This window comes from Macrobrachium rosenbergii, chromosome 56, assembly GCF_040412425.1.
Source record: "Macrobrachium rosenbergii isolate ZJJX-2024 chromosome 56, ASM4041242v1, whole genome shotgun sequence".
NCBI lineage: Eukaryota > Metazoa > Arthropoda > Malacostraca > Decapoda > Palaemonidae > Macrobrachium > Macrobrachium rosenbergii.
In genome coordinates this window covers 50,926,918-50,939,178 of record NC_089796.1, presented here as the reverse complement: position 1 = coordinate 50,939,178, position 12,261 = coordinate 50,926,918, and the positions used below count along the sequence as shown (strand labels likewise).

Genomic DNA, 12,261 nt, shown 5'->3' with positions numbered 1-12,261 from the left:
ATGCACATCAATAGATACAGGAAAATCAGGCAGATATGAGGCATAGCCAGTCATAACAGAACAGCCACAAAAATGGAAGATGGTTTGCATGTCCTTATTTATATGCACAACATGTATACAGTACCCTACTGTATGTAATGTCACTGTCAGCCACTACCAAATGGCAATAGAGTACTTGAGGTAATATTATCCAAGGGGGCATGAGTTTGCAAAGGAGAGGTGGTGCCTTGAGAGGAACTATCAGGTGTGTCAGCAATTGGCACCATAGCTGGAAGAGTAGGGGTAGGTATAGCATGCACTTCAGTGCAAATAGAGAACACTCCAAAGTCCCGAGGAGAAGGCGACCTCATATATTGAGGAGCAGGGTTACAATCTTAACCCTTACAGGCCAGTGTATATATATGAACAAAAACCCATGACTGGACAAATTTTAAGGTCTGCCAATTAAAATAAAATGGCATCAATAGAAAGACGATGATATGCAAATGATATGAAAAAAAGTCCTCAAAAATTTTCCATATCTGCCACAAGAAGCTGAAAGTGAATATTTCCAACTCCTTGTGGGCCCCTCTTTCTCCAAGAAACTCACAAAAATACCAGCTATTTTTAGCAAGTTGTACAAGTTCTTTCTAATATTTTCTTGTACTTTATTTTGCAAAATTCAAATATCTTTGGTATATGTAAATAGTAGAAACTGAAAGGAAAAACACTACTGTATTAATTTGCAACAAACAATGACATTTCAGCTTGACAAGCATTTGTCAAGTTTTTGTATGTACAGTCACTCAAAAATGTTTTGCAACATGTTCCAGAAGTTTTCGTTCACCTATCAGTAATTTGTTCTTTTGATATTTACAAGGAAATGTAATTTTCTTATTCGACTTTGGTTATTAATCATACAGTTAACAATATAAAAAAGAATGGTGAGTGAAAAATTCATATTACGAAAAATGACGAAACATTTTGAAAAATTTCACTTCAGATGATTGGGTAAAAGAGTCAAAGAAGAAACTATATTTCGAGTCCAGATAAAAGCTTATTGACTAATAAAATAATATTGAATTATCATCAATTAAATTATATATAAATAAAGAAAGAAAGAATTCAACCATTATTGTTGTCAAAAACAAAAAAAGATAAAATCTCATAACGTCGTATGTTATCGTGTAACTCCACATTCAGGCAGGAAAGTTAAACTAAACTGTCTCATCACATGCACTGATAAGATGGGCAACAGACTCAGCTGCACCACAATCATTAGCATGCATAAGACTAATGTCTTTATTGTAGATATTGCTCAGCAGCTTAGCGTAAATAAAAAACCATGTATAGAGGGATACAACAACAGAGAGAACGAGGAAATATAATAAATTCATTGTAAAAAGTGGAGGACGACCCATTGTTATCTGTGAGGTCCTGTCTAAATAGGCTTTCAAGGTAAAGACTGGGCATAAAGACAGGTCCTGTGGGAGGGGATGACCTTCCAGGAGACCACCTATCTCGAGGATCTTCATTTTTAGCTAGGAACTTAGGGTGAGGAGCTAGCAACACTTCACCTGATGGAAGGAAATCAACATGATTGGGTTCTCTAGACAGGGCAGACAGTTCAGAAATTCTAGCACCTGAAGCTAAACTAATCAAAAATAAGGTCTTCCTCAATAAGTTAGTGAAAGAGCAATTATGATTATCTATTTCTGAGGCTAACTTAAGAACATCATTTAAGAACCAGGAAACCGAATGTGGGCGGGTTACTGGTCTCAAACGAGCACAGGCTTTAGGGATAGACGAAAAATAAGAGTCTGTTAAGTTAATCTTAAACCCGTGTAAAAATATCTTTTTCAAAGCTGATTTTGCTGTAGTAATGGTACTTGAGGCCAGACCTTTCTCAAATAATGACCTAAAAAATGAAATAGCTAAATTAGTGGTCATTACAGTAGCTTCAGATTCTTTTAAGAAGAGTGCTAATTTCTTAACTGCTGAGTCATATTGTCTAAAAGTGGATTCCCTTTTATCTGATTCTAGGAACAAAGTGTTAATAGGATCAATATTAGCATCCCTTTGAGCTGCAAACTTCATGAAATCCACAAAGCCAGGGCATTCTGAATTCTTGAGGAAGCTGACACAGTCTGAGTTTGTACAATTTGCGTCAGTTTCGGGTTGGGAATTTGCAAACACCGAAGCTTCAGCTCTAGAAGAAGTGGAAACCAGTTGCTCTTCGGCCAGTTGGGAGCTACTAGGGCTATCTGACCCTTGAATGTCCTGAGCTTGTGAAGGACTTTCAGTAACAGGTTTACTGGAGGGAAGAGGTAGATCCTTTGCCACTTGTTCCAATCTATGGACATTGCATCTGTGGAGTGAGCTAGAGGGTCCAGGTTGGGAGCAACATAACAAGGTAGTTTGTGGTTGCATTCTGTTGCAAAGAGATCTACTTTGAGACCCGGAACTTGATTGCAAATCCATTTGAATGAAGTTTTGTCCAGGGACCATTCCGACTCCAGCGGAGTTGTCCTGGATAGGGAGTCTGCAATGACATTCCGGACCCCTGCAAGGTGGGTAGCAGACAGATGCCACTGGTGTTTGTTTGCTAGAGAGAATATTGCTATCATAACCTGGTTGATCTGACTCGACTTGGAACCTCCCCTGTTTAAACAGTGTACTACTACTGCGCTGTCCAGGACCAATCTTATATGAATCCGATTGTTCGGACGCAGTTTCTTCAGGGTTAGAAAGACTGCCATGGCTTCCAGAACATTGATATGAAACTGGCGGAACATGGTAGACCAAGTCCCCTGTACCTTCTTGTGTTGGGAGTATCCTCCCCACCTGCTTAGGGAAGCGTCGGTGTGAATCACTAGAGATGGCGGAGGAAACTGAAGGGGCACTGACTTCGATAAGCTCTTGACGGTCGTCCAAGGCCGGAGTCTCTTCTTCAAAATCGGTGGAATCAGAGATACTTTGTCTCTGAACCTGACATTGGCTCGACTCCACCATACCCTGTTTATGTCTTTCAGTTTGGATTTCAAAAGAAGATCCGTTACTGAAGCAAACTGAAGAGAACCTAAGACTCTTTCTTGGGTACGACGGGAAGCTTTCTTGTTCTTGAGAAACTGTCTGGTTGCTTTTGCTATTTCTCTCCGTTTGGCCGGCGGAAGAGATAGTCTGTGTGCACACAGGTCCCATTGGATTCCTAACCATTGAAAGCGACTCTCCGGCACTAGGCGGGATTTCTCCTTGTTTATCTGAAAGCCCAGTGATTCCAGAAAGCCGATTACTATGGCTGTTGCTTTCGGCATTCGTTGACGCTGGATGCCCAAACAATCCAATCGCTCTGGGTATGCGGCTAGCATGATCCCCTGAGACCGGAGTTGCTGAACTACTGTATCTGCCAGTTTGGTGAAGATTCTGGGAGCTATATTGAGACCGAATGGCATGACTCTGAATGAGTATGCCTGATTTCCTAGTCTGAACCCCAGATAAGGAGAGAACCTTCTCGCAATCGGGACGTGATAATAGGCGTCTGAAAGATCTATAGAGGTGGTTACGGCTCCACGGGGCAGTAGGGTCCGAACCTGCGAGATTGTAAGCATTCGAAACTTGTCGCATTGAATGTAGGAATTTAGACGAGACAAGTCTAGAATTACTCTTCGCTGACTGGAACCTTTCTTTGGAACACTGAACAGTCTGCCCTGAAATTTCAGATGTCTCGCTTTCTTTATTGCCCTCTTTAATAATAGATCTTTCACAAAGTCCTTCAGAGCCTTGGAGGGTGATTGATGGAACCTGACTGGGGGGGGAGGACTTCTGTCCCAACTCCAGCCCAGTCCCTTGGAGACTATGCTCTGGGCCCAGGGACTGAAGTTCCACTGGTCCCGAAAATGGTATAACCTCCCGCCTACCTGAGATATCTCACTGTGCGGGAGAGGGCCTGCCTCCTCTGGATCCTCTGCCTCCCCTTCCTCTGGAGGAGGAGCGGGATGTTCCTCTACCTCGGAAGTACCCCCTAGCTCTCGTTCCCTTTGCATTTTGGATAGACCGAAATGGCCCCTGGCTTTCATAAGTAGCGTTGAAAGCTGGGGAGGAGACGTATGAAGGGGCAGCGAGAGGTTGATGGGCTGGTTGGACCAGCACATACTGAGGTTGAGGTTGAGGTTGGGAGGTTGAAGGATGACCAGGGACGGGGACCTGGACAGCCTGCGATACAGTCTGAGTCGGGAGCTGTTTGAACTTTTTGAACTTTTTCCCTGGCTTGGGATGAGTTCCGGCAGGCTCAGACTGCTTCCTCTTAGAAGATAAACCCCATCGGGAGCAGAGACTCTGGTTGGCCCTAGTTGCCTCGGCTAAGACTGCATCAACCTCTTCCTGGGGGAAGAGGTTAGCTCCCCAGATGGAGCTTTTTATGAGCCTGTTAGGCTCATGACGGATGGAAGCTGCCGAAAAGATGTGTTTCCGGCAGTTCAACCGGGCCTTGACGAAGTCATACAGGTCCTGTTGAAAACTCCCCAAGAGAGATTTCGTCAGTACCTGGAATAGTGCATCTTCACTATATACAACTGACATTGCCTCTGCCAAAGTCAGAGAGTTTAAGGACCTACTGAGTCTGTCCTTAGACTCAGCTTCAGCCTTCAGGAGCGACTCCGGGATTCTGGGGAGTTGCTCGCTGAAGAGGTTAGAGGCGCAGTCAGGGTCCAGCCGAGTAACCATGAAGGTATCCGGAGCTCCTGCCCAATACTGAGAATCTCCGGGTAAGACAAGAGAGGTGGGATCTGTCTCCCGGAGATGAGGAACTGGTTTACCCTCTACACAAGCTTGGTTGGTGAGGGAGGCCACTTTAGAGGTGCACGGGGTGGGGAGAACTTCTCCCAGAGAGAACATTGTGAAGGCACCTTTTGCCGGAGTGAGTTTAGTGTTCTCCGCCTGCCACTCCGACAAGGTCCGTAGTAGGGCCGACTGGGCCTGGTCCCTCAGGAAGATGACAGTTTCCTTGGGGACCTTATCGGACCGAACCCATGCCTCCTCAGTGAGCCTGGCATAACCTGCGTAAGGTGATTTCAGGTTGGGAGGGAAAGAATTCCAATTCCTCCAGCCTGCAGTGCCTAGGCCCTTGATAGTGAGGGTACCCTCATGCTGGGGGCAAAGAGGGTCAGGCGCCAGGGTTTCCTTTATCAAAAGGAGGTAGGCTGGAAGTGTCCGGGACAGAGAAGGGTTTGTTGGCCGCTCCGCCACTCATGAACCCGGAGATTAGAGTCCTTTGCGACTTAACCTCCTCTGACAACGAGAGCACTGAAGCGTTTGATGAAGACAGCTGACTTGAGAGTTGCGACAGCTTGTCGTCAACCCTTTTGTCAAACTGCTTCATAAGAAGCTCTGCAAACGCTTCCGCATCAAAGGAAGGAGGGGTGAGAGCCTCCTTACTCTGTTTAGCTCGTGCTCCCTTCCCAGAAGTAGAAGCCTTGCTCGTGAGATCGCACGGGCTAGGGGCGTGGCGTCTTGAGGAACCTCGGAGCGGACTTTCTGGGATTTTAAAGGTCTTTTTTTTACAGTTTTGACCTTAGGGACGGTAGACCTTGCACCGTCCATAAGGCAAGAGGATTTCACAAATCCTTGGAAGGAAGAAGCAGTAGAAGAAGGAGAACTAAAAAGAAGGTCACCTGCCTCACTTACCCCCTTACCTGTCTGCAAGTCCAGGTCCACATTCATTGGCTCAAGGTCGAGGTTAAGGGCCGCAACATCCTCGGCGACAACTCCGCATGCCACGACTTCTTCCTGGGAGGGCTGCGTCATCTCCCGGTTCCCAGCGATCAAGGGGGCGGCTACCTCATCCGCAACCGAAGCCGAGATCCAGGCGCCAGGGAAGAGAACGTTGCAGACGTCCTTGGACAGGATGTAGGGCTTCCCTGCCCCGACGTTCCTCCCGAAGCCGCTGACCCAGGTCTTAAGGGTCGACAACGAAGAGTCCCGAGAGCTGCGGTCAATCTGGAAGGGGGGAGAAAGTCAGGTGACTGAGCCTCCTAAAGGGAGAATATGTTATAATTATCCATAAAAGACAAAACTGAGGGTGAACGTGAATCGGAAGTGGAAAAGTAACTTACCGACTCATCCAGAACCTGTTCATAGAGGGCGCAGCACACCTCACAACCATCAGGGTGCCAGACAGTCAGGTGCCCCACGTGGACTGCACAACCGGAGTGGGACCTGCACACTTCATGCCCGCTGGCTTCATTCAGCACAGCGGTGCACCCTGCTCCTGACAACGCACCATCTGTAAGTTGACCGGTATATGAGTATGCTAATAGGGCTGCCGGAGTAGAATGCCGGAGCAGTGTCTTAGTATAATAGTTATCCAAGTAGGTCCCCGCCGAGCTAACCGGGAGAATAAGGGGCTTACTGGAACGCATAAAGATTAACTACCTAGAGGACCACCGGAGTTAATCCGAGCGACGGGAAGGTCCCAAAAGGACAGTTAATCTACAAAATAATAAATAATAAATATATATATATATATAAAAACAATATCCAGATAGGTCCCGCCGGTGTGAACCGGGAGGTTAAGGGGCCTACTGGAACATGCAAGATAACCTAAAGGGACCGCGGAGTTAATCCGAGAGACGGAAAGGTCCCAAAAGGGTGGTGTATAAACATAACATAATATATAATATATATATAAAATGAATAAACATATATGCATCTAGGAAAGGTCAACTATAAAAGTGGATATTTCTGCTTGGAGCCGGGGAGTCCTGTACTTCAATACGGTGACGGCGGAGGAGGTGTAGTGAGCACCGTCCGACCAAACACCATACCCACCGGAGTGGAAGGCAACAAGAACATCCGACCACCTAGCAGAGAAAACACAAAGATAGCTAGTCGGCGGAGAGTAGATACTGGGAACTATAAGTGTTCTAAGTGAAAAGAACGAATATAAATGTCATAGCGTGTGAACGACGGAAGACAGTCAGGTGGGAAACACTAACTGGCAACCTGAACACAAATTCTCTCCACCCGAGATATTGTTCTAGGAACGACACTCAGTTCGGAAAAAACGCGTACTGAATACTAGGAGGGGGGGGGGATGGTATAGGCCATGAGTGAAGGATCCAGGGTAGTGACCAGGGGGTGGGTAAGCATACTCCGGGCACCATGAGATCCATCCTTCTCCCTGCGATCGGACGAACATGTCTGACGATACTGAGAGAAAGATGACGGGGAACACTCAAGGCCAAAAGCAAAGAAAGGAATGGGAAACAGGGTGTGGTAGCACCCCCGGTCCCCAACTGTGGTCTCGAAGGGTGTGACCGGGTAAGGTCGGGACCGTTAACGAGAGAACAGACCAATCAATGCAGAGGAAGGGGATATAAGGCTATGGCGAAACGAACAGGATAAAACTCTCGGGCCTTGGTAAGTTAACATATTATATGAAAGCGAACCAAGGGTGGGAGAGGGTGAGGTGGGGGGGGGAGGAAGGAGTAATGGGGTAGGAGAGTGGCTAAACATGAAGATGGAGAATAACCCGAAGATGTGGTTCGGATGAAGGTAGGCTACGCGAGAAACCCTCGCTATTCCAGCTTAACCTTTTTTAGGACTGTAGAGTCTAAACGGAAAGGCCGAAACAGGGAGAGGGAGAAGCGCAAGCCCAACTCACTAACCAAACGCCACACAAAGTGGAGCTCCAACTATGAACCCTCCTACACACCAAACCTTCTCTCCTAGCAAGGAAGAGATCGTCAAAGCAACAACCTAGGCTAACCTAACACAGCCAGTGGCTGAGGGAGGAAGCCCAGGGGAAGGTATCTACTCCACTAGCCTAAAGTTAACCTATCCTAGGCAAAAATAATAATGATCTAACTAATCATAAGAACATATGTAGAAGGGAAGACCAAGCCCAACGCGATATGAGCGCCGAGGGAAAATGGCCGACCTTCCAGATATAAAACTACAGGATATAATGCTGTAAATATCAAAGACATCCGTGCGCTTAGGCTTAAAATAAGCTAGATAAGCAAAAATTGTACCATCTCAAATAAAATATCCAAGCACTGGAGGAAGTGAAGGTCCAAATTATAACACGTATAATAATTGATAAATAGCGGATAGGCCCGAGGGGAAAAACTCGTAGCCTAAACAACAAGGACCAAAACTTCTCCAGAGAAGGATAAAACAATAATATAAAAAACCCAACTGAATATATATAATAAGCAAAAGGGCACAACAAAAGAAAAGGAAGGGGAACGAAGCCCCGACATAATTCCCGCACCGACTGAAGGTCACATGGGGTCGGGAGAAGGGGATGAGACGGGCATATAAATCCCTCTAATTATTAAATTAGAGGGAAATAAGGAGCCTCAACTGCCTAAAATAAAATACAGAGATGGTACTCAACTTAGGTGAAGAATCCAAGGAGGATGCCATAGTGATACGATCAAATAAAGCGCACACACGAACAGTACAACAACAGCGGACGCGTGCTAAAAGTGGAATGTAGGTGACGCCGGTTTGTTTACAGTCCGCGAGTGGTGCGGGGTTTGTAACGCACACCTCACTCGGGGACTTTTGACATTGGGAATGTTTACAGGGTGGAGGCCTGTGATTGTGACAATCTCACCCTTTCTCATACACGACTCCATATCATGGAGCTCTTTTGACCGGGGTAGTAACTCCGGCTTAGCTTTTTAGCTTTTCTCTGGTATATTTAGCAATAGCTTTACCTAGAAATAAGTGCTGAAAGGTTATTTCACCGGGTGACACAGGTCGGAAAACCCAGAAAAAGCCGTTTAAGTGGACCCACCACTAGTGTTCAGTTATTTCATGCGCTTACAACTGAGTTGCCAAATATTACCAAATGTCGCTATTATAAGCTGTTGTCCGAAAAGTTTTGAAGCATGTTGCAAAACATTTCTGAGTGATTGTACATGGCTCCCTTGCTCTACTTCAGCCAATTGTTTCCATTATCTCAAGGCAAGACTCATTTAAAAAAAGACATATATATATATTGTATACACAAATTAGAATCTTTATAAAAAGGGCAGACACAGAATAGCCACATCAAAAATAACCTCTCTCTCTCTCTCCCTCTCTCATAGAAGATAAGGACTAAAACCAGCAGCAATCCCAGAGTATATTTATGGATATTTATGGACAAATATACACAAGATGCACTGTGATGGGGAGATGTAATCTCCCCATTCCAGTACCTTCCCCCATGAAATCTCAAGGGAGACTTCTCCCTCATATTACTGAGCTGAGGTATGAGTGCTGTCAAAGGGTTGCCATATTCATGGCACATTCAAGTGATCAGAATGTTTTCCCACAAAATTTGTTCAAATATCATGGCATGAAATAAGGGTTATCATAAGATATGTGCTGGAAGTTTTCATATGCAATTATTGGATATTATTAGATACATTCCATCCCTACTGGATTAAGAGCCTAATTTGTATGTGAAAAATTACTGGAAATTATTAAAATGCAGAGTTGCAACACAAAATGTGGGTTATCTGTCTGACACAAACAGGGAATGGCTGAACAACTAGCAGGTCGTAGATCCTGGCCATGTGCAAGTGGTGGTGTTCTTTTACGGTGTGTCTGTTGGAAAGAACTTTCCATGATAGGCATGTGTAAATTGATGAGGCTGTATTATACAAATAAAAGTTATCAAATAAAAATAATGCCAACAATTATATTAAGACTGATTTGAAGGACAAGTAACAAGCAGTATAAAAGGCAACTGATATGGCAGAAAAACCATAAAATATAAAATGTCATACTGCATAAAAGGAAATAATAACCTGCCTACAGCAAACCAAACAGAGCAATAACACTAAGATGTTTAAACTGATAGGTAAAATTATAAATAAAACCAGATGCGTACTTGATATGCTATACCAGTAATGCCTGCCAAAAAACATAACTCATATAACTGCAAATACACCTTAACAGTGCCAGTGCAATTGACCCTTAATGCTTGATAAGCAAAGGTACAAATCGCAAGACAGTGAACTAATATAAGTTATATTCAAGAAAACATTTCAAAAGATAAAATTACAAGCAAATATTCAAAAACTGTGAGAAGCAGTACTGTAGAGCCAGTGACTTACCCTTCAATCATTGCAAAATATAAACAGCAGGGGTTAGCACACAAGAAAACCTGCCTTCGCTAGTTAACTCATAAATCAGTAGCTGAGTAGTTGACAGTAAGCCAAAGAAAGGATATGAAGAATTGTGAAGTTTGATTTAATTAATTGGGAGAGTATAAATAATCCTTGAGTATTCTCCACAAAGCCATTAAAAGGCAAGATAAAAGAAACAATGGGAAATGTGCAATTACTTAAGCAGTACAAGTACAATCAAGGAAAGTGGCTATGAGGTTATTGTAGGCAAAGTGTCAGGGTAACCCTGTACTAGATGGAGTCACAAGAGGTACTCAGGATTACAAAATATGCATGGAATAAAAGATTTTCAATGCCCAAGCTGCATTACAATAGCAAATGGAGAAGAGGGGGGAGAGTTGAGAACCCTGTTCTGATAGATGGGGAATTCTAAGGAGAGGCAGAGCATATCTGATTCCTTGGGGATGTGATGGACTGTGAAGCATGAGTTAGAGAACAGTACGAAAGTGAGTAACTGCATGGATGAAAAAGAGATACCTGCTAATATCCATTTGTAAGAAAGCAAAGACCTACCATGAGTACATAACATGTAACATGAAGAAGAACCCAATTCATAAGAACAAGCCCAAAGGGGCCATGACTTGAAACTGAAACTTCCAAAGAATATGATGTCCATTAGGAAGAAGTAAGAGGAGGTACAGGAAACAGAAAAAGAGATCTCACTTATTAAAAAAGAAAAAAATATATTAATAAATTAATAAATAGATAACAATGTATTAAAATGCAAGGAGAATAGTACTAGGGTAGTAATGCATTCCATCTTTGCTTGAACTTTTGAAGTTCCAATTGCATGACATCCTCAGGGAGACTGTTCCATAATCCAACAGTATGAAGAATAATGAACCTCTGGAACTGTGTTCCATAATCCAACAGTATGAAGAATAATGAACCTCTGGAACTGTACTACTCTATGCAGCAGAAATATGGACACTGATAAGGAAATGAGCAACATTTTGAAAAGGGGTGATCACATATAAACAATAAAAAAAGACTGGGTGGTTTGGACATGTGATCAGAAGAATTGAGGGTAATTTGGTTAAAAATGAAGTAAGTATGAAAGTACTATAGAAGGGGTAGAACAAAGATGAGTGGAAAGAACTCATTTAACATAGAACCTCTTAAAAGGAAGAGCTGACATAAATCTGTTTATAATGATGTAGTCACTAGCAACTTCATGACCAGCTACAATGTAAAGAATTCACATTTAATTTTGTTCACTCTTACATATATACAGCACTAATAAGTAGAGGTACTGAAAAATGCTACAACTAATTGGCATTAAAATAAGAGATGAAAAATTAAACTAAACGAAACAAGCTAAAGGGTATTCAGTTGAGTAGTAGTGTGCTCAAAAAACAAAATGAATGAGTTGTTTATGAATGGATGGCAGAGGGTTCAAGAAGCACTAGCGTCATGGGTCAGGGTTTCTTCTCCTTTTGTGAACAAAAGGCTGTGAGTCTGGGCAATATCACTGACTGATAGATTTACGGTAAACATACTTATTCATAACTATTTTGTAATCAGCATAACGCCAATGAGTATGCAAGTCACTTGTCTGATAACTTGAAGTATTTAGAGGAGAAAGAGTGGAAAACTTACTTACTTCAATATTTATCACTGGTTTCAAAACAATTGCTATGGAGAATGATTGAATGAAAAGCCAAACCTATATTTGCACAGCAATAACTTTCAAACTCACTTACCAGGAGCTGCACTAGTGAACTTTGCCATAGACTTTGAAGCTTTTACATAACCAAATGCATTGTAAGTTGTAGTGTGTACAAATCTGTCTTCACCTTCTGGCTGCCATAAAACGCCATCAACATCATGTCGTATGCAGAACGCTGGGACAACATTACCTTCTACCTGCAATGAAGGAAAGTGGTCTGCAATGCTAAACATATTGCAATTATAATAAAATATGAAATTTTTATGATAAAATAAAGTTTGACATATACTTATCAAGCAATTACATAGCTATAAGCTTCCTATCACGGCAGTCCAAAAATTCAAATTTCACGGTGGCGCTACCATCACTAGCGTAGGTGACAGAGACCCACCCACTATCAGGACCAACAAGTACAACTCAGCGTGATAC

At 43.2% G+C, this 12,261-nt stretch overlaps 1 protein-coding gene across 1 annotated transcript in view; it reads right to left on the bottom strand.

Moving 5' to 3' along the window:
- LOC136836353 (nudC domain-containing protein 1) overlaps nt 1-12,261 on the bottom strand; it is a 554,624-nt gene that overhangs the window by 56,256 nt on the left and 486,107 nt on the right. Inside the window, exon 8 of the mRNA XM_067100537.1 lies at nt 11,867-12,029. Within this exon, the coding sequence (XP_066956638.1) occupies nt 11,867-12,029 (163 nt within the window). The remainder of the gene's footprint in view (nt 1-11,866; nt 12,030-12,261) is intronic.